Source organism: Mastomys coucha, unplaced genomic scaffold (genome assembly GCF_008632895.1).
Source record: "Mastomys coucha isolate ucsf_1 unplaced genomic scaffold, UCSF_Mcou_1 pScaffold18, whole genome shotgun sequence".
NCBI classification, from domain to species: Eukaryota; Metazoa; Chordata; class Mammalia; order Rodentia; family Muridae; genus Mastomys; species Mastomys coucha.
In genome coordinates this window covers 97,126,131-97,150,095 of record NW_022196900.1, presented here as the reverse complement: position 1 = coordinate 97,150,095, position 23,965 = coordinate 97,126,131, and the positions used below count along the sequence as shown (strand labels likewise).

The 23,965-nt window shown below is 53.7% G+C and overlaps 1 protein-coding gene across 15 annotated transcripts in view; it reads left to right on the top strand.

Moving 5' to 3' along the window:
- The window catches only part of Arhgef10l (Rho guanine nucleotide exchange factor 10 like), a 149,982-nt gene that overhangs the window by 78,958 nt on the left and 47,059 nt on the right, over window positions 1-23,965 (top strand). For 10 of the 15 annotated variants that reach the window (XM_031379288.1, XM_031379283.1, XM_031379280.1 and 7 more), the window contains 13 exons: window positions 1,166-1,274; window positions 4,362-4,468; window positions 4,784-4,861; window positions 5,751-5,930; window positions 6,835-6,951; window positions 8,055-8,147; window positions 9,167-9,340; window positions 13,824-13,969; window positions 15,587-15,601; window positions 15,838-16,019; window positions 19,182-19,297; window positions 20,028-20,155; window positions 21,636-21,736. In XM_031379288.1, the coding sequence (XP_031235148.1) occupies window positions 1,166-1,274; window positions 4,362-4,468; window positions 4,784-4,861; window positions 5,751-5,930; window positions 6,835-6,951; window positions 8,055-8,147; window positions 9,167-9,340; window positions 13,824-13,969; window positions 15,587-15,601; window positions 15,838-16,019; window positions 19,182-19,297; window positions 20,028-20,155; window positions 21,636-21,736 (1,546 nt within the window). Of the gene's footprint in view, window positions 1-1,165; window positions 1,275-3,466; window positions 3,668-4,361; window positions 4,469-4,783; window positions 4,862-5,750; window positions 5,931-6,834; window positions 6,952-8,054; window positions 8,148-9,166; window positions 9,341-13,823; window positions 13,970-15,586; window positions 15,602-15,837; window positions 16,020-19,181; window positions 19,298-20,027; window positions 20,156-21,635; window positions 21,737-23,965 lie in introns of those variants that run through there. The other 5 variants (XM_031379289.1, XM_031379285.1, XM_031379284.1 and 2 more) reach the window with 3 other exon arrangements.

Below are 23,965 nucleotides of genomic sequence, written 5' to 3'. Positions count from 1 at the left end.
GGCTCTCAGTACCCCCAGGCTCTCAGTGCCCTCAGGCTCTCAGTACCCCAAGGCTCTCAGTACCCCCAGGCTCTCAGTACCCCCAGGTTCTCAGTACCCCTAGGCTCTCAGCCCCTCCAGGTTCTTAGAACCTCCCAGGCCCTCAGCCCCCAGGCTCTTAGAACCCCCCCAGACTCTCAATATCCCCAGGCTTTCAGTACCCCCCCAACCTCCGCAGACTCTCAGTCCATCCTCACTCAGACCCCATGAAGAGAAGTGTGTAGCTCCCTTCAGCTGGGAGCCAAAGAGCTGTCGGAGGTAGAAGCGAGAGCCTTGAGCTCAGGGGACCCCTGTCTCCCAGAGCTCCATCTTTATCGGAGTCTGAGGAAGGAGGAGGTTTTCTGGAACATCCACGCCATGGCTGTGTGGCTCTTCCCATTAACAGTGAAACGAAATCACAATTTCTAATACTTGGTCACACAGCAGGCACATTCAAAGTGTCCATTAGTCACACGTGGTCCCCATATTAGATAGGCCAGATAGGGTCATCATGGTAGGTAATGCTGGGTGCTGGGGCAGGAGCAGGGCCAAGGGGCAGAAGTTTCCAGTCAAGTCCGGGTCCTAGTGGCGGGGTATCTGCTTCCCAACCAACCTCCTTTTGCCTCACAGCCTGCTTGGCTGGCTCTATTGGCAGCACCAGGGTATGGCTTCTGCATCTTGGGGCCTCCATGTTCCCTCCCTGTGGGCAGAGGCTCAGAAAGGAACCTGGCTGTTGGGGAGGAGGGGCGGGGCTCCTCATCTAGCTCAGCAGATGAATCAATGGGACAGAGCTTGGGGAGCAGGTCAGCCTTAGTGGTCTTCCCAGATCTGGCCTGCTCACCCTCTGTCCACCTGGGAGGGTAGCTTGTGTTCTTTAGTCTGAGGTTCAGAGAGATGGAGTGACCTGTCCATTGGCTGACGAGTGTCAGAGCCAGGATTTGAACCCAGACCTGGCCGTTTCCCCATCCCATCACCTCCCTGGGGCATGGGCACATCTCCCTCCCTGCCGCTCTTGGCTTCTGCTGCTCACCCATCAGGTGAGGGATGGAAGAAGGCTGGCTGGCTCTGATTTCTGGGCTGAGGTCCCTTGGAGGCAGGTGTGCCAGTTCCCCTCAGCCTCTGATGAGCCTCCTCTGCCTTTGCCCAGATGACCCAGCTCATGAAGGCCGCCAAGAGCGGGACCAGGGATGGGCTGGAGAAGACCCGGATGGCCGTCATGCGAAAAGTCTCCTTTTTGCATAGGAAAGATGTCCTCGGTGAGCAGGGGCTGTGCTCAGCAGTGTGCTGGGGGTGGAGCATGCTGGGGGTGGGGCATGCTGGAGGTGATACCTGGTATCTGGCCTGTTTGGAATTGAACCCCAAATGTCTGGGTCAGTCCCAGCTTGCTTCCCATACCTCTGACCAGTATGATTGGCTTCTTCTGTGAGCCTTCGGGCTTCCTGTCAGTGTGTGGTCCTGGCCGTTGCCCTCCTGTCTCTTGGCTCACCTGGCCTTTTCTAGAGTGTTCTTTGTCCATCTTCATCTCAGCAGTACTTATTGAATATCTCCCAGACACCTTTTTTTCCCCCCCCGAGACAGGGTTTCTCTGTGTAGCCCTGGCTGTCCTGGAACTCACTCTGTAGACCAGGCTAGCCTCAAACTCAGAAATCCGCCTGCCTCTGCCTCCCAAGAGCTGGGATTAAAGGCATGCGCCACCACCGCCTGGCAGCCTCAGTGACTCCTAACAGCGTTTCTTCCTGGGGCTCCAGGTGCAGTAGGAAGACAATATACAAATAGGGAAACGTGGAAGCGTGGCTCCTGAGATGTTGGGGAGCCGATGTCAATGTTTTCAAAGTGTCTTGGGGATAGGAGTATCATGTGCCAATTTGCAGATGAGGGGACAGGTACACAGAGGTCATAGACTTTCCTGAGGTCACACTGTCATGGAGGTGGAGGTCAGGGTAGCTCTATGGGCCTAGCTGGATGCTTGCTCTTGACCTGAAAGACATCAGAGAGTCACCTGGGTTTTAGACAGAAGTTTCCCGTGGTTGGGTTTGGTCAGTTGACCATTTCTTCATTCAATGAGGTGTCTACTGTGGGCTGTAATGAATAGGAGCCCACAGTCCTGGGATATGGCTGTGGGCAAAGTGGCTAGGGATTCCACCCTGTGGAATCTGGCAAAGCCAATGCTTTTGGCTAGACGAGAGATATGAAGGTGCGAGAAACTGGGTAGTATGATGTCCAATCACAACAGGCACTCTGGGGGTGGTGGAGGGAGCAGAGGAGGAATATGGGGTGTGTATGCTGAGAGCCTGCAATCCTCTGATGAGGTGGCACTTCACCCTCTGGGGTGAGTCATGCGGGTAGTTGAGGGGAGGGTTGCTTGAGGACATGACGCAGGTGGAGAGAGGGTCCTGCGTTGTCTTTTTTTTTTTTCTGCTCATGTCTCAGCTGCCTGGGCCTTCATGGCTTGCACAGGCCTCTGCAGGCACCAGTAAGGCTGGCAGCTCCTGCACCTGCCAGCCCACGGCTTCACCTGGGAGCAGCTAATGGCAGGAGGTGAAGGTTCTTCTGCCCGCATGCTCACCCGCCCTTGCCTTGGCCTTCTTCCTGCCATGGCCATCCTTCCCAGAGAACCCAGTTTGCCCGACCTCCCCCCTCCACTCAAGTGTCCAAATCTTATTTTTGAATTCCACCAGGACTCTGATCCCCTCTTCCAGGTAGTGTTCAGACTGGGACCCTCAACAGGTTCCCAGCAAGACACAGCACCTGGGATGTGCTGTCTTTGGTAACAACAGACAAGAAGACAAGGGGACAGAGATGTAGGGCAGTAGGTTAATGGTTAGTGATGTCTGGGCAGAATTCTGAGGGTGCTTCCTTGGGTGGGAGGAGGCCTCATCCGGGGAGTGTCTGTTGCTGGCCTCACACATGGTCCAGCGCTTGGAAGGAACATGGCTGCAAGCCAGGGAGCACCCGGTTGCGAGCCTCCGTTGCGAGTCTCCATCCGGCCTTACTTTCCCCCTCTGCGCATTGGGGGTGACAGCGGTCCCCATCTTCTGAGGCCATGGGAATGAGGACCATGTTGCACACGGAAAGTGTCCTGCATGGCAGGTGTTGTTCTTGAGGTCTGTCAGCCCTGGCGACTTTTGGTGCCAGGGTGGTATTATGCTGACTTGGGTCCCATCCAGTCTCTGTGGCCTCTCAGCTGGGATCTCACCCAGTTCTCACAGACAGAACTCCTAACACGGATTGCCCCACACGCTCAGTACAGCGCTAAGTGGGCTGGACAGAGGCTGGGTGCTCAGAGTTCATTCCCCTTCTACATTTTGGGGAGAGCTGGCGGTAGACAGCCTGGAGTAGACAGGGAGTGGACAGGCCTGGAGGCTGGGGACTCTTTCTGGGACACTCTTCCCCACTCCGCCCACTAGCCCTGGGCCTAAACTGACCCTCCCCCAGGGACGTTATTAATAGCTGGGCGGCTCGGATCACAGGCCAAGAATGTTACCCAGCAGCTCATGGGGGAAGAGGAAGCCACGGAGCCGGCGACTGGGGTGGGTGCGCTGTGATGCCCGAGGCAATATGTGGGCCAGGCAGGAGGGCCTTCGCCACCCTCACCCCCATGCACTCATCCGCTGTCCGTCCTCCTCCTCCTCCTCTGTGTCCTGCTCAGGTAAGGGCCTGACTTCGGGAACCGCTTCTCCAGCAGCTGGGCTGACTGTCACTTCTTGTTTTCTCCGTCTCACTTCCTGCCATCCCTGGCTGCCATGGGCACTACGGCCTCTGGATAGTAGGGGCTCATCACACTGAGACTCTCCTGAGAGGACTCGTGAGGGGACTCGGAGTCTGGGAGGATGGCCCTTCTGCATCCTACCAGGCCCCCTTTTTCTCTCAGGGGCTGTTGTCGGGCTTAGCTTTTCTTGCCGTGGGCTCAGCCCAGCCTCAGTGGACTGGAGTCCCGTCACACCCAGCTGAGCCTGCTCCCTCTGGATATCTTTGTATTTTTGCATTTTTTTTTTCAAAAATGGAAGGGCAAAGATGATGGTTTGGTTCCTGTAGGGCTCTGTCTTCTCGCCCCCCCCTTTGGAGTCCAGATGTAAACTATTTTTAGTGCCTGGTGATGGGGACATGAGTGGTTGGTTGGCCTGGGCCTGGCTGGTGCAGCAGTCAGGTCTCGGCAGGGACAGTGGCCCCTGTGGTGGGGACCGAGAGTTGGAGTTGGAACTGACCCACTTGGCTCAGGAGCAGCTGTTTCCAGATGTGATTGGGGCTGTCTGAGCGGTACTCATCTCCCGGGGCCTGAGCCGGGCGTGCTGTGCTATCCTGTCCCCACCTTAATGGTGCCGTCTTCCTGTTTGTCTTTCCAGGTGACTCGGAAGAAGAAGATATGGGGCTCCTAGAGGTTGGTGTGACAGACATCAAACCTCCCGCACCAGAGCTGGGCCCCATGCCGGATGGCTTAAGTCCTCAGCAGGTCTGTGGGGAGGTGGGGAGCCTGGGGCCTGGGGCCCTGCAAATTACAATCTGAGGGGAAGTGACTATGGGAATGGGGATGGGCTTTGGTAGGGAACTGGACACTGTGTTCCATAGGGTGGGGCTGGGGGTGGTGAGGTGCATTTGGGATGCTTACAACCCACTGACCCCATGGCCACCAGAGCAGGTGCGTCTCTCGGTCCACCCTGTGTGACTCTGGGGCTCCTGTAGGTGTCAGGTCCCCTTCTTGCCTCATGTCGGGTACTGGTTCTGTTCCTCGGATCCCACATGCTGACTGTACTCTCGGCCCGAGCAGGTGGTCCGGAGACACATCCTGGGCTCCATTGTGCAGAGCGAAGGCAGCTACGTGGAGTCGCTGAAGCGGATACTCCAGGTACAACTTCAGAGGACTCTGGGTCTCTGGGATGAGGGCAGGAAGGGCCCCGGAGGACATTTTATAAAGAACATTTGGGGACTGCTGGAGTTTTAAAGCAAAGGGGGCTAAAAGCCAGTCCTGCTTCTTAGGAAGAGTAGACAAGTGGGGGCACCACGCATTTCCAAGGCCTCTGTTTACAGGAAGAGCTGTATTCTGAAGTAAAATTGGGGGGCCTCAGAAATAAGAACACGAAGGCCGTGTTCCCTTTTGTGCCTGGAAGGGTCTGTGCCTTCCTGGCCATTCAGATAATCTTCAAAGCAAGGCTGCAGGGGATGTCCCCTCTTTCTCACACCGGGGTTCCCGGGGGGACGCTAAGCAGATGTTTGAGTGGCGTGTATGTGTCACCCTCATCTGGTTTGGGCCTCTGAGACCTGAACTCCTCAAGGATGTCAGAGTAAGGCCACCAGCAAAGTGAACTGCTGGCATGGGGTCAGTTTTGGACACATATGAGGGAGCACAGGCATCAGAGGCGACTGGAGTGGGTACTCTAGCTTTGAGAGCTGAGGGAACTGTGGTGACCTGGGACTTCAGTGTTCAGCCACACAGATGGCTCTGAGTTTCCCCGCCAGCCAGCCTTGGCACCGAGCTGCCTACCCAGAGTCCTCACACACAGATGGTATAGAAGCGATCCTCTTGCTCCCAAACCAGCTTAGCATAGAAGTTCCGGGGGTTATGGAGTGACAGAGATAAGGCAGGGACGTCACATTCGTGGAGAACCTTCTAGAAACCAGAAAGGCTCCACTGTAGGTAGGGTGGGGTGTCTGCCCAGTTCTTGGGGTGTCTTAGTTGGCCTTGTCTAGGTGGTCTTGCAGATCGCTGGTCTCATCCCACCCCCCCATCCTGGCAGGATTACCGTAACCCACTAATGGAGATGGAACCCAAGGCACTGAGCGCCCGCAAGTGCCAGGTGGTGTTCTTCAGAGTGAAGGAGATTCTACATTGTCACTCCATGTTCCAGATTGCTTTGTCCTCCAGAGTGGCCGAGTGGGACTCCACAGAGAAGATCGGAGACCTCTTTGTGGCTTCAGTAGGTGTTTCTACTTAGATTTAATGGCTCAGCCTCTACCCACACTGGGTTGCCTCATCTAAATCAATGATGTCCTAGTCCCTCAGTCACTGTGTCCTGCGCGAGAGGTTGAGCATGACACCTTGATGTCCCGGAAGAGGTGCCAGGCCAAGATGGTGTTGAAGCCAGGGCATGGTGGCAGTACTGCCCAGAGACCAGCCTCATGGTGGTCTGAGAGGGTGTGAGTTCCTTTCTAAGCATGGCAAATGTGATCAGTGAGGGTTTGCATCTGCTGGCCCAGGGTGCATTCACAACTCCAAGACAAAGCCTTAGGATCTAGGGGGAAGAGCCCTGGCTTGTGGTCCAGGAGTCCTGGTTCCACAACTTTAGGCAGGTCTGTGGATGTCTCTGGGCTCAGATTCCACACCTGTGGAATGAGGGGTGTGCCAGATTCATGCTTGTCAAACTGAAACTGTCAGACTTCAGAGGGGAAGCTGGTGAGAAATGGCCAAGCCAGCTTTGTTTGGCCTCTGGGTTCTGCTTCCAGAAAGGATGATTTTAAGAATGACAGTGTTTGGGAGAGCTTAGATGGGGCATCTCAGGTGGGTATGTCCAGGGGGCCATGGTGAGAGGTTGCCTGACTTCTATCTTCTGGAGTTTAGCTGTGGATGCATGGCTCAGGGACACTTAATATCTTGGGTATGGTAAGGAAATAGGGCCCAGGCAACATCCTTGCCCTCGGCTGCCTTTTCTCCCCTGTGGGTTCCGAGTTATTGTAGCTGACTGTCTGGCTTCTGTGACCTTGACAGCCTCCTCAACTCCGAGCCACCTTCTTCCCTGAGCAGGGTATCAGAAGTGTGATAGGGTGGGTGTTGGCTGCTTTTCCTCCCCGTGTTGATGTAGCTCCCGCTCCCGTTTCTTACAGTTCTCCAAGTCCATGGTCTTAGACGTATACAGTGACTATGTGAACAACTTCACCAACGCCATGTCCATCATCAAGAAGGCCTGTCTCACCAAGCCGGCGTTCCTCGAGTTCCTCAAGGTAGCCTGGGGCCAAGTACTCTTCGATCCTTAGGGATGGACTTGGGGAGGTACCTCAGGAGACAAGGGCCATTGTCTCACCCACTGTGGTGTCATGGCTATGGCCTAGATCATCTAGGAACCCCAGTTTCCAGGGCAAACCTGGCACATAGATGGATCTGTGCGGTGGGTACCAGTGTTGGCCTGTGTTTCCACGGGTGGTGGCTTCCTTGTTTGTGAAGTGACATAGGCATCTCCGGGTCTTGTACTTCATCTGTGAGCACAAGGTTCAAGGCTGTGGGAGGCTGCAGGACTCTTGAGCAGCTGCAGCCAGGCTCCGGTATCCTCCATGGTACCGTGGGTGAGGGGCACGGCTCTGCCTGCAGGGACCTGTATCTAAAAGAGGACACAGGTGGACAAGATGTTGGGGTTTTGGCAGAAGAGCTTCATGCCCCAGGGAAGAGGACATGGACAGGGAAGGCTTTCTTAAGGGGGAGCCATCTGATACTGTTTCCAGTGTAAATATTGACAAGGGTCAGAGGCAGGACTGAGGGAGCAGGCAAGGCTGGAAGGATTCTGGGGGCACAAGATAGAGTGTAAGGATGCTCCCGCAGGCAGTGTGGTTTACACTGGGCTCTTCTGGATCTTCGGGCCTTGGTGTGGTATTTAAGGTACTGAAGGGCCACCCAAGAGCTTTGATCTGGGATAGAGACTGCTGGGGAAGCCATGAGGTGACCAGGGACATGGGACAGGATCCGCAGAACACATGTAGGTAGAGCAGGCAGGCAGACATGAGGCAGGACAGGGAGACTCTCATGGCTCCCCTCATCCTGGCCCAGGCCTCTGTTCTTAATTTACAGAGGGGTGATGATGATGATGGTTCCTTATAGACAGCAGCGAGCCAACTGTTGGATTTTCCAGTTTTGCCTTTGGTTGGGAAGTGTCCGGTGGCTCTTCCGGTCCCCTGAGGGTGTGGCTAACACAGGGCGTACCATGATGGGAGCATCCCTGACTGCGGACCTGGAGCCCAAGGAGAGAGGTTCCTAAGTTAGGGAGTAGGTCTGGACCCTGGTGCTGGACCCTCGCTGTGGACGATTGACAAGTGACATAGCTTTGTCCCCGCAGCGTCGGCAGGTGTGCAGTACGGACCGAGTCACCCTCTATGGGCTTATGGTGAAACCTGTTCAGAGATTTCCACAGTTCATCCTCCTGCTCCAGGTACTGCCTGGGATTCCCCAAGGGTCAGGGTGGGTAAGAAGGCTAGGTGGATCTCATCCATGGCCCATTCCTACAGCAGTCTGGTATACTCAGTAGCATTAAAAAAAAAAAGATTTATTTTAAGTTATGTGTATGGATGTATGACTGTGTGGGGGCTTGTGCGTGTGAATGCTGGTACCTTTGGAGGCCGGGGATGTTGGATCCATTAGTGCTAGAGTTACAGTTTTGAGCTACCTGAGATGGATGCTGGGAAATTGAAATTGGGTCTTCTGCAAGAGCTGGAAGCTCTCTTGAGCATCAAGCCATCTGTCTAGCCAGTAGGTGCGTGTGTGTGTGTGTGTGTGTGTGTGTGTGTGTGTGTGTGCGCGCGCGCGCATGTATGTGAGTACGTGCATGTGTGTGTGCATGCATATGTGTGTGCATGTGTGTGTGTGTGTTCACAGTGAACATGTGGAGGTTAGAGGACACACTTGCAGGAGTCGGTTTTGTTCCTCCATGTGGGTCCCAAGGATTGAGTTTGTGTCGACCGGCTTGGTGGCAATGCCTCTAGCTGCTGAGCTGGGCCTTCGGCCTGTCAGCATGGGTTGTAGCCTGGGCCAGACTTGCCTTCCTCCCAAGGCCCAGGGGTGACTGTTTGTCATTTTGTCCCCACCCTCACAGATACTACTTACCTCCTCCTTGGGCTATTGTGATCAGCACTGCAATGAACTTTGGTGGGCAAGTGTCTCTTGGAGACACTGTTAATGGAGTTCTTTTGTGCATGTGCCCAGAACAAGCCACATGGTCATTTTGTCTTTATTCCCTAAGCCTTAGCCTCTACCGTCTATGTCCAGTTCCTTGGTCCCAGTGAAAGCTGCAGCATTCAGACCTGGTCTGTGTAGACTGTGAGGACAAGGCTTTGACTCCAGAGTAGGAGGAGGGAGGGGCTGTGCGTGTGTGCATGTGTGTTCGAGAGTGCACACACATGCATGGGTGTACATGCTGTTGCACATCTTACTCATGCTCTCTGGCCCTGGCAGGACATGCTGAAGAACACTCCCAGAGGCCACCCTGACAGGCTGTCGCTGCAGCTAGCCCTCACGGAGCTGGAGACGCTGGCTGAGAAGCTGAATGAGCAGAAGCGGCTGGCTGACCAGGTGGCCGAGATCCAGCAGCTGACCAAGAGTGTCAGTGACCGAAGCAGCCTCAACAAGGTGGGTGTGCATCACCTGTCACTCCTGCAGCTTGCCTGGGGTCCCTTGTTAGGTGTCAGCGTTCTCTGAAGGAAGAAGGTTTGATCCACCGGATAGCACATTCGTTCATGGGATCCATGGAATCCATCCATGGTATTTTAGGATAAAAGAAAGTTTTGTTTATTAGTCTAATTACCAAGACAGAAACTAGAAATCATAAATTACTATTATAGTTAAGAGAATGGATTCTGATATCTTCATGTAAAAAATCTATTACATACATATTATATATATACATACATATTTTATATACATACATATATGTGTATATATACACATATATATGGACACCGTCTTGTTAAAGCAATCTGTAACCTCGTGTTTTTCTACCTGTCCACTTGGTTCCTAGAAATAACAACTCTGAGACTTAGTATTTCATAAAAAGCTGTCTAGGTTAAAAGCTTTGCTTACTTTCTGACTAGTTCATAACGTAATTACCTATTTCTTCTAAGTCATGTGGTGTGACTGGTTACCTGGTCCTCAGTTCACACCATCGTCTTCTTTTGTGTCTGGGGCAAATCTCCTGCCTGACTATCTCCCAGAATCCTCTCTCTCTTCTGGATGCTCCACCTTTTAATCCTGCCTCAGCTCATTGGCCATAGGCTTTCTTACTGACCTACTGACCTGTGAAGTTTCTATTCATAGCATAAGAGATCATCTCTACAGCTTCACGTGTATCCCAGGCTGGACTCAAACTTACTCAAAGTTAGTCAAAGGAGGACATTGAAATTCTGATCCTCCTGCCTCTACCTCCCCATGATGGGATTCCAGGCATGTACCTCCATGCCCAGTTTATGCGGCGCTGGGGATTGAACCTAGGATTTTATGCATGTTAAACAAATACATTCCCCTCTGAAGTCTAGATGCAGATCTTCAGCCAACGTGCTGGTTAACATCTGTGATTCTAGTATTTGGGAAATAGAGGTAGGAAGAGCCAGAGTTTCAGGCTAGCCTGGGCTACATAGGGAGTTCTAAGGACAGCCAGGATTATGTACAAGAAAAAAGAAAAGACAAGATCAGCTGCTGTGGGCTGCAGTCCTTCTGTGTCCTGCCAGCATGTGGAGCTTGGTATAAGCCCCTCACCACCCCACACAGGCCTGGAGATCCTATGCTTAGTGACTGTAGGATGAGGTAGACAGGGATGGTCTGCTGGTGAGGTGACTTCTCCAGGGTCTACCAGATGGGTGTTTCCAGAGAGGGGACGTGGTGTGAGGTCACAGGAAATGTTTGAAGTCCTGGGGAGTCCCAGAGGCCGAGCAGAGGCTGATGGCTGGCTGGTGCTAGGAGATTTCAGTGGTGTGGAGAAATTGTCCAGGAGGGTGGCCTGGGAGACGGCAGCTTCTTATGGTCACCACGCTCATTAGTGTGGAGAGCTCACTGTCTTTGACTTTTGTGTGTGACCTTCACTGCTGGTCATGGAATCAGTCTGGGCTGATCCCTGAGGTCCTGAAGTTCTGAGCTTCAGGCACTCCAAAGCACTGGCCTGCCCAGCCATAGTCGGGATGCAGGCATGCTTGGGTCCACATTGTTTTTTTAAGAAAGTGGAAGTGGCTGGGCAGTGGTGGCACATGCCTTTAATCCCAGCACTTGGGAGGCAGAGGCAGGTGGATTTTTGAGTTTGAGGCCAGCCTGGTCTACAGAGTGAGTTCCAGGACAGCCAGGGCTACACAGAGAAACCCTGTCTCAAAAAAAAAAAAAAAAAAAAAAAGTGGAAGTCATTGGAGACTTGTGAAAAGTATGACATGCTTTGAACTCAGATTCGAGGAACTTTCCCTAAGGGCTGGAAGAGCTGGCGTGGCACCTGACCTGTGTGGTTCCCTTCACCTGAGTGTAGTTGCCCACTTCCAGTTGATCTCAGTATGACTTCTCACAAAGGGTATGTGTTGGCATCTGGTTTGCTTCATCTGTTCTGGAAGCTCGGAATCTGGCGTGTGTGGCAAGGAGAAAGGGGAACAGTTCCCTTCCTTTGGGGAGCTTCCGATTCAGGATGCCTTTCCCAGGGATCATTCCGCACCCCCACCCCCATCCCCCGGATAGTACTGACTCCCCCATGCCCAAGCCTGCTATTTGGATTGTCTCTGGAGAGAAGGCACCAGTTCCCGAAGCCCCCTGTGCTGGTCTTTGTGTTGGAGAGGCTTCTCGTTCCAGCAGTGGATAGTGCTTACTGGGGGTGGGGGGTGGGGAGGGACATCTGTTGGCACCGCCTTGGGAAGAGCTTTCTGTTCTCTTCTGCTGCATGCGTACATCTCCCCCCCCCGCCCCCCCAGACAATAGCAGGAGGTAGTCAGTGAGAGGTTTGATATCAGGCTAAGGGATGGATAGTCTGAGCCTCAGTTTCCCCCTCTGTGTGAAGGGTGAGCTGCACGTGTGTGGATGCTAATGTGGAGAGGCTGTCAGCTGCACACTGTGCCCTCCCGCCCAGGGGCCTCTTTGGACAATCTGGGCCACTCGAGGATCAGATCGGTGTTCGGCCTCTGACCATTACCCAGAGAAAAGTGGAAATGAAACTGGGAGGGGGCAGAAACAGCCCCGTGAGCTGTTTCTAAACAGCCGACTCAGGAGCCTCCAGAGGGTGCAACAGCCAGACTTTCTTTCCCTCTTGAAATCTGCGTAAGGGACAGGGCTGAAGGCCTGACGCCCAAGGGACTTTCCTCTTCCCAGGGCAGGTCCTGGCAATCGCGGCTGCTATGGTGGAGTTGGGAGGCCACGGGCTGGGTGGTTTTCATGAGCTGGGTCTGCCTTGCTTATGGACACTGTGTGTGTGTAGGTGGGGGGAAATGTGGGGTTGTAGCGATGGTGGGGACTCTTGGGACCTCCCGGCTTCCATAAGGTAGGAATGGCGTGGCCACTCCAGTTCCTGTTGAGCTGGGCACTGCCCCACAGTGTGAGGAGACAGAGCACAGGGGCACTGCCCCACAGTGTGGGGAGACACAGCAGAGGGGCTCCATCCTGTGTGAGTGCTGGGTGTCTGGGCACTGTGGGCGCGGTGCACATCCCGAATCTGTTTCTCTACCTTAGGCGTGCTAAGCAGATGAAGTCAGTGTGGAATGTTTCTGAGTCCCACGGTGCCCACTGTACAGCAATGTCAGTGCCACTAGGACCCTAGTTTGTGTGTCTCCTTGAGGGGTGCTCTAGGAAGCAGGGCCCTCTCCAAGGGAGGCCAGCAGGGAGAGATCAGAGTCACACCCTTCAGTAACGGATTTCACTGGACCCCTCCCCCTACCTATAAAACCCTACAAGGAAAAAGATATTTCCCAGAAGGATTTGGATGCTTCGGGAGTACCTGTGGAGTGGGGTGGGCTGACTCAGGTGCTCGGGCTCTGAGAGTCTTTGGTGTCCTTAGAACAGGCATGGTTGACTGGAAGATCTGTTTTCATCCCCTCGCAAGGCCCTGCAAGGGATGGTGTGGGCTGAGGCAGTTCAGCAGGTCATGGTGAAGCCATGGGCCCCTTCCAGGCCAAGTGTCCCTGAACAACCATGTCTCTCCACTGACAGAGATGGTCTTGAACATCATTGAAACAGCAGGGTCCTCTGTGGGTGCTCAAAACAAGGTGTCCTACACACTTCCAGGGTCACACTTAGGAGCACCCTGGGCTTGTTCAACGTGCTCTAATGCATGCAGCCTTTGAACTGTGGTCTGTTCGCCTGGTGTTAGCTTTGTGAATTTCTTACACAATGTTCATTACTAGTGTGATCTGAGCAGCAGAGGTACCTGCTGAAGGTGGTTACAGGATCGCATGTGCGTGCATGTGTATGTGTGTGTGTGTGTGTGTGTGTGTGTGTGTGTGTTATGGCAGGAGCCAGCTCACCTGAGAAAGAGGCTGCTGGGTTCTGCTCTGGCAAGGGTGGCTGACCAGGCTCCCCAGGATCTTCCTGGAGCAGAGAATCCAATGTGTGTGCCCCGGCCTTCCCTGTCCAGTGTGTCTTATTATCTAGTGACAGATGTTGGCTCTGGTTCCTCCTCTCCCTCTTCCAGCCACCATCTTGGTTTTGTTTTGAATACAGAATCTCTAGTCCATGCTGTCCTCAAATTCCCTATGTAGCTGAGGATGACCTTGAACTGTCCATCCCCCTGCCTCTACTTCCAAAGTGCTGAGATCACAGGTGTGTTCTAACACACTTGGTTTATGTGGTATAGGGGATGGGAACCTGGGGTTTGGTGTATTAAAGATGAACACTCCACCAGCTAAGCCACATCCTGGGCCTTCTGCCACTTTAGAGATAGGTTTCCCTGCATAGTACAGACTGGCCAGAGCCTCATGGTCCTGTCCCTTGAACCCCCCTCGCCCCAAGTGCTGGGGTTACAGTAGGCATGCATGACCACACACAACCTGGATCTTCATTTCTGCAATGGGAGAGGTTCTGAACCTCTGGCCTGGCTGCCTGGGCAGCATCCCGGGTCATGACATCAGTGTTGACCTTCTCTGTCCCTTCCCTTGTCCAGCTGTTGACTTCTGGCCAGCGGCAGCTGCTTCTGTGTGAGACGCTGACAGAGACGGTATATGGAGACCGTGGGCAGCTGATCAAGTCCAAGGAGCGCAGGGTCTTCCTGCTCAATGACATGCTGGTCTGCGCTAACATCAACTTCAAGTAAGAGCCTGGCACAGGGTGGGGCGTCCCCTTCCAGGGACCTTTGCTATTTGGGGCTCTCTCCCCAGCCTCTGTGTCATGGTACCACCATAATCCTGTTAGGCCTCAGATTCTTCACCTTCCTCTACCCCCCTCATGCCCTGCTTCGCCCTTGGCCGCCAAGGCTAAGGTCTGGACTAGCCAGGGGCATCTCTGACCCCAGACTTATTGTCATTCATGGGCCAGGGCTGGATGCTACAAAATACCCTTTGTAGCTCAGCCTGACAACCTTGAAATTGAAGAGGGTCTTCCTTGTGTTGACCCCAGATCCCTGCAGTTTTGGCTCTCATTGGGTTTCCGGATCTCAGAGCTGCTGGTATCCCCCCAGAGCCCAGAGTCATTTCTGCCCTGTAGGAGTGTGGTTTCCAGCCCATGGGAGGCTGTAGAAGCACCCAGCCCTGGGCTGTAGGCTTAGCCTGAGATAGCAGGAACTGGGCTGGGAGAAAGGTGCCTGTGACTGCTGCGGGACCTCACATATGGTTAGCACAAATGTCAAGACCTTTGACTATTTGGGTGATGTAAGAAGCTGGGGCTATACCGCCTCAGCCATGGGAACTGGGACCCATGCTCTGCAATCGCCCAGACCTCACTCAGCAGGGGAACTGACAGGAAGTATTCAATGACTGTCAACCCAGGCCCAGCTTGGGTACTCACAGTGTGTATGTGCGTGCGTGTGTGTGTGTGTGTGTGTGTGTGTGTGCATGCGTGTGTATATGCCTGTGTGTGTATGTGTGTGTAAGCACTCATGTGTGTGCACGTGCATGTATGTATATGTGCATATGTGTGTATGTGTGTGCATGTGTGCATTCCACATGTGTCCATGTGTATGTGTGTGCACGTGCATGTATGCATATGTGTATGTGTGTACGTGCATATATGCCTGTGTGTTTGTGTGTGCGCACGTGCATGTATGTACATGTGCATATGTGTGTATGTGTGTGCACGTGTACATTCACATGTGTCCATGTGTATGTGTGTGCACGTGTGTGTATGCACATGTGTATGTGTGTGTGCATGTGTGCGTGTGTATGCATAGGTCAGAGCACAATCTTTAGAGTCAATTCTCACTCATCTCACTATTTGAATCCTGGGAATCAAACTCAGGTCAGCAGGCTTGGTGGCGAGTCCCTTTATCCACTGAGCTACCTGGACAGTCCCTGGCACCGTGAGTCTTATATCCAGACACCCAGCAGGGGCGGGGGCATGACCATGGCCCTTCTCGGCCTTATGATATTCAGGGTTGATCATGTGAGAGGAATGGAGTGTGAGTGCTCAAGTTTGGGGACACCAGTTTGCCAGTGTGGCTGAGTCACTTAACTTTGCTGAGTTTCTGTTCTGGGATCCCAGAGTTGCTGGGGAGGTTGCTGTCAGAATTGGAGAGGAGGGCGGGTAGAGCCCCAGAGAGGCCTTCTAGATAGTTGCCCTCTGGTCACACCTGGCCTAGGTGACCATGCCTCCACTCTGGAGCTGTCTCTCCCTCCAGGCCTGCTGCCTAGGCCAGCGGCTCACCCGCAGAGTCCTCGGCCTCACAGGAGTGCGCTGTCTCAGTAACACATACCCCTTTTGTCTTTTCTCTAGGCCCTCCAACCACAGGTAGGTAGCTTGTGGCGTGGGCACTCAGGCATGTGACTCTGGTTCTGGGCCTGGGCTCCCTGGTGTAATGCCTTGGTGTGGGGTTCCTGCACTGCCTGGCCTGGCTTGGTTTGGGCCCGAGGTCCGATGCTTGTGCTGCCTGGTGCCTGGCTAAGTGAAGGTGCTGGGTGCTGTAGCTACGCTGCCTCTGGGCTGGGTTGCAGCGGGCTCTTCAGCGCTCTTCTTCTGTCCCACAGGGGCCAGCTAGAGATCAGCAGTCTGGTGCCACTGGGGCCCAAGTATGTGGTGAAGTGGAACACTGCTCTGCCTCAGGTGCAGGTGGTAGAGGTGGGTCAGGATGGCGGTGCCTATGATAAGGACAATCTGCTCATCCAACATGCTGGAGCCAAGAAGGCCACCACTTCAGGGCAGGCCCAGAGTGAGTATGGCTGGCAGCTGTCTGTCACTTGTGGGCTTGTAGAACCTGCGCCAGGGACCTCAGGCTCGTCGGGGTTGGGCCTAGAGACTCTTGCTCTTTCACCTCAGTGCCGATCTGTGGCTTTCCCTGGCACACACACATCCTTGTGGTCTCATGTTGCCGCACACCCTGCACACACTCCCTCACGTACAGCTCACACAGCCACACAGGCCAAGTGTGATTTGACGATTAACTGCCCCCTCGGGGCTCTTGGACAGATGCCTTCTGTTTGTACCTAGTATGTCTCCCAGCACATCAAGGAACCTGGGGTGCTTACCTTCCACACCCCCTGACCCACAGGGGTGCTAGAGAACTCAGGTCTGTCTGTCTGTCTCCTCCTGGGTCCCTGTCTCCCCATCCTGACCCAACCTCTCAGACTCTGCTTGAAGACATGAGCATGTGTCTGGTAGCATTTCTCTGTCTGCTTTCGGCCTGCAAAATGGCCTCCACCCCTGTGCATTGTGGATCACTGCAGTAACCTCTCGCTGCTTTTCTCCCTCCATTTGTCCCCCAGCCCCCTCCACCTCCCCCAGAACTGGCCCTTCCAAGTGTGGCATATGTGTTGTAGGATGCCACCACCACCTCAGTGGTCTGATGCTTTTGAGGCATGGGCCTGCGTGGCCCTCTTAGAGACAGCTGCCTGCCTTCTCCTTCTCTCCCAGCCTTTGCTATGGCTCCTCAGCCTCACGGGGTCCTGGCCTGGTAGTGTACCACCTTCCGCTGCAGGGTCTTCTCCAGTCTGTGTCCTTTCTCGTTGTCTGAGTTGAGGGTACCCTTCCTTGCCAGCTCCAAGCTGATCTCTCTGACAACCTGAGCTTGGACCAGAGCCCCGTCCTGGACTCTCTAGGCCCCAGGCTGAGTTTTCTCATTGCTGTAATAAAATATCTTTTTTTTTTTTTTTTTAAGCAAGTTAAAAAAGGAAAGCTTAGTTTGGGGGTATGTTCCTCACGGTAGGGAGGTCATGACAGGAAGCGTGTGAGGTAGCTCCTCACCTTGCTTTCAAAGTCAGGAAGCAAAAGAGAGGTGCATGCTGGTGAGCCGTTCCTTTTTAGTTCAGTCCAGGGCCCACGTTCCTTCTGAGAGGATCTTCCCACTTCGGTTCCCATTAATCTAGCAACTCCTCACAGCGCTCAGAAGTGTGTCTCCCAGGTGATTCCAGATCCTGTAGACTTGATAGTATTAACAGAAATGGCTGACGGCTGGCCTCACAGCCAGGGCCTGGCGCCCAGAGATACTAAACCGCAGGCCCTGCAGGCAGAACGGAGCACTGTGCACTGCACTTGCCATGAGCAAAGGGAGCTCCGGTTTCACTTCCCCTCCCCACCACCGCTCTGCCCATAGTCCGGCCTGGGTGCTTGCCTCACTGGGCCCCGAAACTCTGGAAATTTTGAGGCATGATTGCGACAGCTGTCCTGGCCCTCTGAGGCAGTACCAAGTACCACTGTGCCCCCTTCCTGATCCGTGAGTGAGGCGAGAGAGAGAGAGAGAGAGAGAGAGAGAGAGAGAGAGAGAGAGAGAGAGAGAGAGGGGCGGCCTCCAATTCATTTGTCCCTCTTGGGTCCCTTCAGCCTAGCTCCACTGCCTTCTTCCTGCCCACTCCCAGACTGTTGCTCTGGGACCCCTATGTCCCTGACTCTGTCCCCCTGCAGCCTGACCCCCTTGAAAGGTGAGAGGCTCTATAGATCCCTGGTTGGCCTTAGATTATTTTTTTTATCATATTGTTATGCAAATAAGGACCCAGAGAAAGCTCCCTGCAATGAACACATGTGCTTTTAGCTCTTGAATGAGAATAAAATCCAAACAAAATACACACTAGATAAAAATAACACTACAGGGCTGGAGAGATGACTCAGCAGTTAAGAGCACTGACTGTTCTTCCAGAGGTCCTGAGTTCAATTCCCAGCAACCACATGGTGGCTCACAACCATTTGTAGTGGATGGAATCTGACGCCCTCTTCTGGTGTGTCTGAAGACAGCTACAGTGTACTCACATAAATGAAATAAATAATTCTTTAAAAAAAATTAACACTATAGGACAATAAATAATATTCCAAAAATAATGATAGGCCATAGTGTTGGTGTATTGTGACAGCTGATGTTTTGTTTCATCGAACCTGAGCTGCTCTCGGTGTAGACGCAGCATGCTTTCCCATGAGTGGGTCCCTCCAAATCCTACAGGGTGACCTATGCGGAGCTTCATTTTCCTACCAATGTCCGTTCTTTGAGCATTTCCTGTCAGTGAGTGCATCCTTACCATCCGCGTACCCCTTTGCTGCTTCCCGTTGATCTTGACAGAGCTCCACTCCGCTTCCAAATCCTCAAAACCTCTGACCCCACGTGGAAGAATGTGGCATTGAAGTCACACCATCTAGGGGGTGTGGGATGCACACCTGCTTTCTAGCCGCTCACAGTGAAGATCCAGAAAGAGGCCTCAGCTCCCTCAGGAAGCCCAAGAAACCACGGCCTAGTGCACGCCACCCTGTCCCCAAGGTGGCATCCAAGGACTTGTCTTCACTGTCTTGCCTGTCCCTTCCACTCCGTCTCTCGCTGTCCACTCCTATGTCCACTGTATTTGTATCAACAGCTGAGCTCTAGGCCTGCCACTCTGCACCACTGGCCTGTCACCCTAGAACCTTCCTCCCAAGCATTTTCTACCATCTGGTTAATTCACTCCCCGCCCCTGCTGTCACCCTCTGGGTTCTAAGTCCCATAAGAGCAGGGACCCTGCCTGCCCCGCATAGCAGGTCTTCCATATATCACTGAACACTATGCCGTTCTCAGGCTGTTCGGAGCCTCCCAGGCTGCTTGGAGCCTCAACACCTCTGTACAAGCTCTTCTCTAGCTTGTCCATACTCATCACGTTCTGGCCTGTTGAAGGCTCCTCAGTTCTCTGAGCATGGCTGATCTAGTCTTATGGTCCCTGTGAGTCTTTGTACAGACTGACTGTGGCACAATCCCAGGTGTGACACCTTCCTTCTGCTAGGACCTCAGTCCCAAACCCTGTCATATTTCCTTCATCATTTCCATTGGCTCTTCTCTGTGGACATGGCCGACTTTTCCCCGTCAGCTTCCTGATGGTACCCTCCCCGGCCCCAAGGCTGATCCCTGTGTCTTCTCTACCAGACAAGGTGTACCTGGGCCCCCCACGCCTCTTCCAGGAGCTACAGGACCTGCAAAAGGACCTAGCAGTGGTGGAGCAGATCACCCTGCTTATCAGCACCTTGCATGGCACTTACCAGGTAGGTGTGGCCCACGGGTGGAGAGGGAGCCGCCCCGCATGGTGTCCCTTTGTGCCCTGGCTAGGACCCCCTGACCCTCTCAGAAAGCTTTGCATCTGTCTGCTGTCTTGGTCAGGGTTTTACTGCTGTGAGCAGACACCATGACCAAGGCAACTCTTATAAAGGACATTTAATTGGGGCTGGCTTACAGGTTCAGAGGTTCAGAGGTTCAGTCCATTATCATCAAGGTGGGAGCATGGCAGCATCCAGGCAGGCATGGTGCAGGAGGAGCTGAGGGTTCTACATCTTCATCTGAAGGCTGCTGATGGAAGACTGGCTTCCAGGCAGCTAGGATGAGGGTCTTAAAGCCCCACATCCACAGTGACACGCCTACTCCAACAAGGCTATACCCCCTTATAGTGCCACTCCCTGGGTCAAGCATGTACATACAAACCATGACATCTGGCTTTTTGCACTAGTTGGAGGTCTTACATTTCTCCCTGGCCTCTGCCTCAGGCTTCGGGGCATCCTCTAAGGTGTCCCTTTGAGAGGAAGCAGCACCTGGATGGGCTCTCATCCAGGGCTGGGAAGTCCTACGTGTAGATGGGATTGCCTCCCCATGTGGCTAAATGCACAGCCATGTTGAAGGCTTTATCCCATGTGCCCCGGGTGCCATGACTGTTTTCTGTGTTTTTTGGGGGGGATGGGGGATCCAGGAGACTGTGGTGACTCCTTCTCTCCCCAACACTAGAATCTGAACATGACTGTGGCCCAAGACTGGTGCCTGGCCCTCCAGAGGCTGATGCGAGTGAAGGAGGAGGAGATCCACTCGGCCAACAAGTGCCGCCTGAGGCTCCTGCTGCCCGGAAAGCCGGACAAGTGAGGGGGTGTGGGGGAAGGGGCTGCCGCCGGGGGGGGGGTGTCAGAGAGAGAGAGAGAGAGAGAGAGAGAGAGAGAGAGCAAGCCTGGGGCCTCCTGCTTGCCGGTGCACACCCACTGTGGGCCATGCCCAGGATAGCACCTAGTAGGTACGCAGGAATGAACCTGTGAATGAAGGAACATCTTGCTGGCTGGCATCCTGGGTTAGCTTGGTTCTCGCTGGCAGACTCGCTTAGTCTACTGCATCATAGCCTCTTTCCTCACCTCAGCCTGTGATATCCCAGATCTTCATAGATAGACCCAGCCACCCCTTTCAGGTCCGCTGCTCACAAGATTCACCACTGGAGCTGTGGGACCCTCTCTGTGTGGAGAAGTGGTATTGAGGCAGGCAGACGAACAGGGAAAGGCCTCCTGCTGGCCTGACCTTCTCACAGCTCTGTAGGCTGTGCCTGAGTATCCTCACGTTACAGCAAGGAAGTGAGGCCAGGGGCCAGGGGCCAAGCTCAGGACCCCTGGGCTTTGCTTGTGAGCTCCGCAGGAGGTGGGTGTGAGCAGTGGGAGTCAGGGAAATGCTCTGCTCAGCTCCTCAGGCTTCTCTGGGGTCGGGGAAGAGGTTCAGGAAGAGAGAGCAGGGTCCTGATGTTTGAATGTGGGAGGCTGACCTTGAGCTTCAGTAGCTGCCCCCTCCCTGCTGCCTCCTGTCTTGTGCCTTATTCTCCTGGGCACCTAAAGACTGAGAGACACTGCCCTGCCCACCTCCAGGGGGTGGGCTTACTCACGGGACCCTGAAGGGGCCCTGCTGCTCTGAGGTGACCTCCAATCTTCTCTGTTCCTCCCTCCCTCCCTCCTTCCCACCATCCACCCTTCTATCCACCCTCCATCCCTCCTTCTTCCTCATCTCTCCCATCCTCCCTACTTTCCTCCCACCCTTCCTCGTTTCCTTTCTGCACGTGTGCCCATTCTGCAGTCATCTCCTGAGTGAGCGTCTGCCAGCCGCTGAGGAGACCGTATGAAGTCCTTTCCCCTAGCTCTGGGGGCCAGTGAAATGCTGGCAGCTGGTGGTGACAGGATTTTTTTTTTTTTAAAGATTTATTTATTTATTTTATGTAGATGAGTACACTATAGCTGTCTTCAGACACACCAGAAGAGGGCATCAGATCCCATTACAGATGGTTGTGAGCCACCATGTAGTTGCTGGGAATTGAACTCAGGACCTTTGGAAGATCAGTCAGTGCTCTTAAGGCCCGGTGCCAGGATCTTAGTTGGGCATAAAGCCAGGGGTGTTGGGGGTCTGGGACTGGGGTGCCAAGAATGGCTTAGCTTCTCCAGCCAGGTGCCCCCTGCTCATTGCAGAGGGCGGAGGGAGGTCACCCCAAGGGGGTGGAGTTTGCTAGGCCACAGGCCCCTTCCAAGGTCTTCTGTGGAACTGAGCCGCTCTGCCAGGCACTCATGGGGTCCTGCTTCGCCTCTCCATCCACAGGTCTGGCCGGCCTATCAGCTTCATGGTGGTCTTCATCACGCCGAACCCCCTGAGCAAGATTTCCTGGGTCAACAGATTACACTTAGCAAAGATCGGACTAAGTGAGTACAGGCTGGGGGCGGAGCCGGGGCGGGGTGGGGAGAGAGGCTCAGGCTAGGGGCGGAGAGAGGCTCAGGCTGGGGGCGGAGCCGGGGCGGGGTGGGGAGAGAGGCTCAGGCTGGGGGCGGAGAGAGGCTCAGGCTAGGGGCGGAGCCGGGGCAGGGTAGGGAGAGAGGCTGGGGGTACAAGCTCAAGGTGGGCAGTGAGCAGGGCATGTCCCAGTGGGAGGGAGATGATGTCATGAAGAAGCGCCTGGTTCTCAACCTCAGACCACTCCCTTCTCCTCTAAGCCTTGGCTTTTGTCCCTGAGTTATTGGGATCTGACACAAAGTGAATCAACTGCTAGGGGGAGGTGATTCCTGCCTGCCTGCTAACCAGCTGTGGGAACGCACACTGGCGGTACCTAATCACCACTGGCATATATCTCAGTACGGTAAAATAAATAAATGTCAGGCTGGATGCTTGCAAAACCCTACATACATCTTCGTTCATAAGCTCCCTGAGGTAGGTCTGTTGAGAACTTAAAAAAAAAAATCATTGAGGACTCTGGGGACTCTGGCCCAGAGAGGTAGAGTAATTTCTATGAAATCACACAGCAGGAAGGGTTAGCTGTAGGATTCAGACACTGGGTATTGTGCTTCCAGGGCCTCTGCCACCTCACTTGCCTCTGTCCCGACCCCGACATATTAACACCCACTGGGTTGTAACGATTTATCTATTTGTTTTATGGCTAGGGGCCTGGACAGTCTGGACTGTGGTAGAGGTCTACCTGATACTGGGAACATCTTTGTTTACCTTGACTGTGCATGTGATCTTTCTATAGATGACTTATTTTTTAATTTTTATTTTATAGTTGGGTGTTTTGTCTGCATGTATATCTGCAGGCAGTAACTCAGAGGCCAGAAGAGGGCGTCGGGTCTTGTGGAACTGGAGTTACAGATGGTTGTGAGCCACCACGTGGGTGCTGGGAATCAAACGTGGGTCCTCTGGACAAGCAGCTGGTGCTCTTAACCACTGAGCCATCTCTCCAGCTCCTCCAATAGGTTTAAAAAAACATTTCTGGATCAGGAGTCAGGCCTCTGTCAGCTGGCTTTCATTCATTAAAAACTCTTTCCATTTGCCTCATATAGCAGTGTGCGTGTGCATGTGTGTGTATGTGTGAGAGCATGTGCATGTATGTGTTTGTGTGTGCGTGCATGTGTGTGCATGTGTGCAAGTGTGTGTGTGAGAGCATGTGTGTGTGTGCATGTGTGCAAGTGTGTAAGTGTGTGTGTGAGAGAGAGCATGTGCATGCATGTGTGTGCGCGTGCATGTTGGTGAGTGTGTATGTATGTGTGTGTACCTGTTTAGAGGCCAGAGGACAGCTTCAAGTGTTCCCCGGGCCTCATCCACTTTAAAAGACAAGACTGCATGTGTGTTTGCACAGATGTGTGTGCACCACTTGCATGCCATGTGCTTGCATAGGCTGAAAGGGGATGAAGATTCTCCAGGAAATGGAGTTATGGGTGGTTGTGAGCCATCATGTGGGTGCTGAACTTGGGTCCTCTGGAAAAGCAGTCAGTGCTCTTGACCACTGAGCTACGATGGGCGGCCAGCAAGCCGCACGGGTCTGTCACTCTGTTCAGTACTGCGATGACACGCATAGGTGAACGTTCCCAGCCTTGTTTGATTGTTTCCCTATGTAGCCCTGGCTGTCCTGGAACTCACTATGTAGACCAGGCTGGCCTTGAACTCACAGAGATCCACCTGCCTCTGCCTCCCCCATCCTCTGGTAATTTTAGGCATAAAGAGCCCTGACAAAACTCAGAAGGCTCTCTGCTCTTGAGGAACTTGAATTTGGGATGGGCACATGGACATTAAGTGGAGTGCTGGACTGTGAAGGGGGTGAAGCAGGGCCATGCGCCATCACTGAGAGTGAGGGCTGTGTCAGGGAGAAGCCATGGGAAGATCTGGGCCAAGTGATCTGGGCGTGCCAGCCACAAGTGGAGCTTGTGGGCAAGCAGTGAGCAGAGCAGGTTGTGTGTGAGTATGTGAGTGTGTATGAGTGTGTGAGTGTAAGTGTGTATGAGTGTGAGTGTGTGAATGTGAATGTGTGTGAGTGTGTGAGTGAGTGTGAGTGTGTGAGAGTATGTGAGTGTGCGAGAGTGTGTGAGTGTGTGAAAGTGTGAGTGTGTGAGTGTGAGTGAGTATGTGAGTGTGTGTATGTGTGAGAGTGTGAATGTGAGTATATG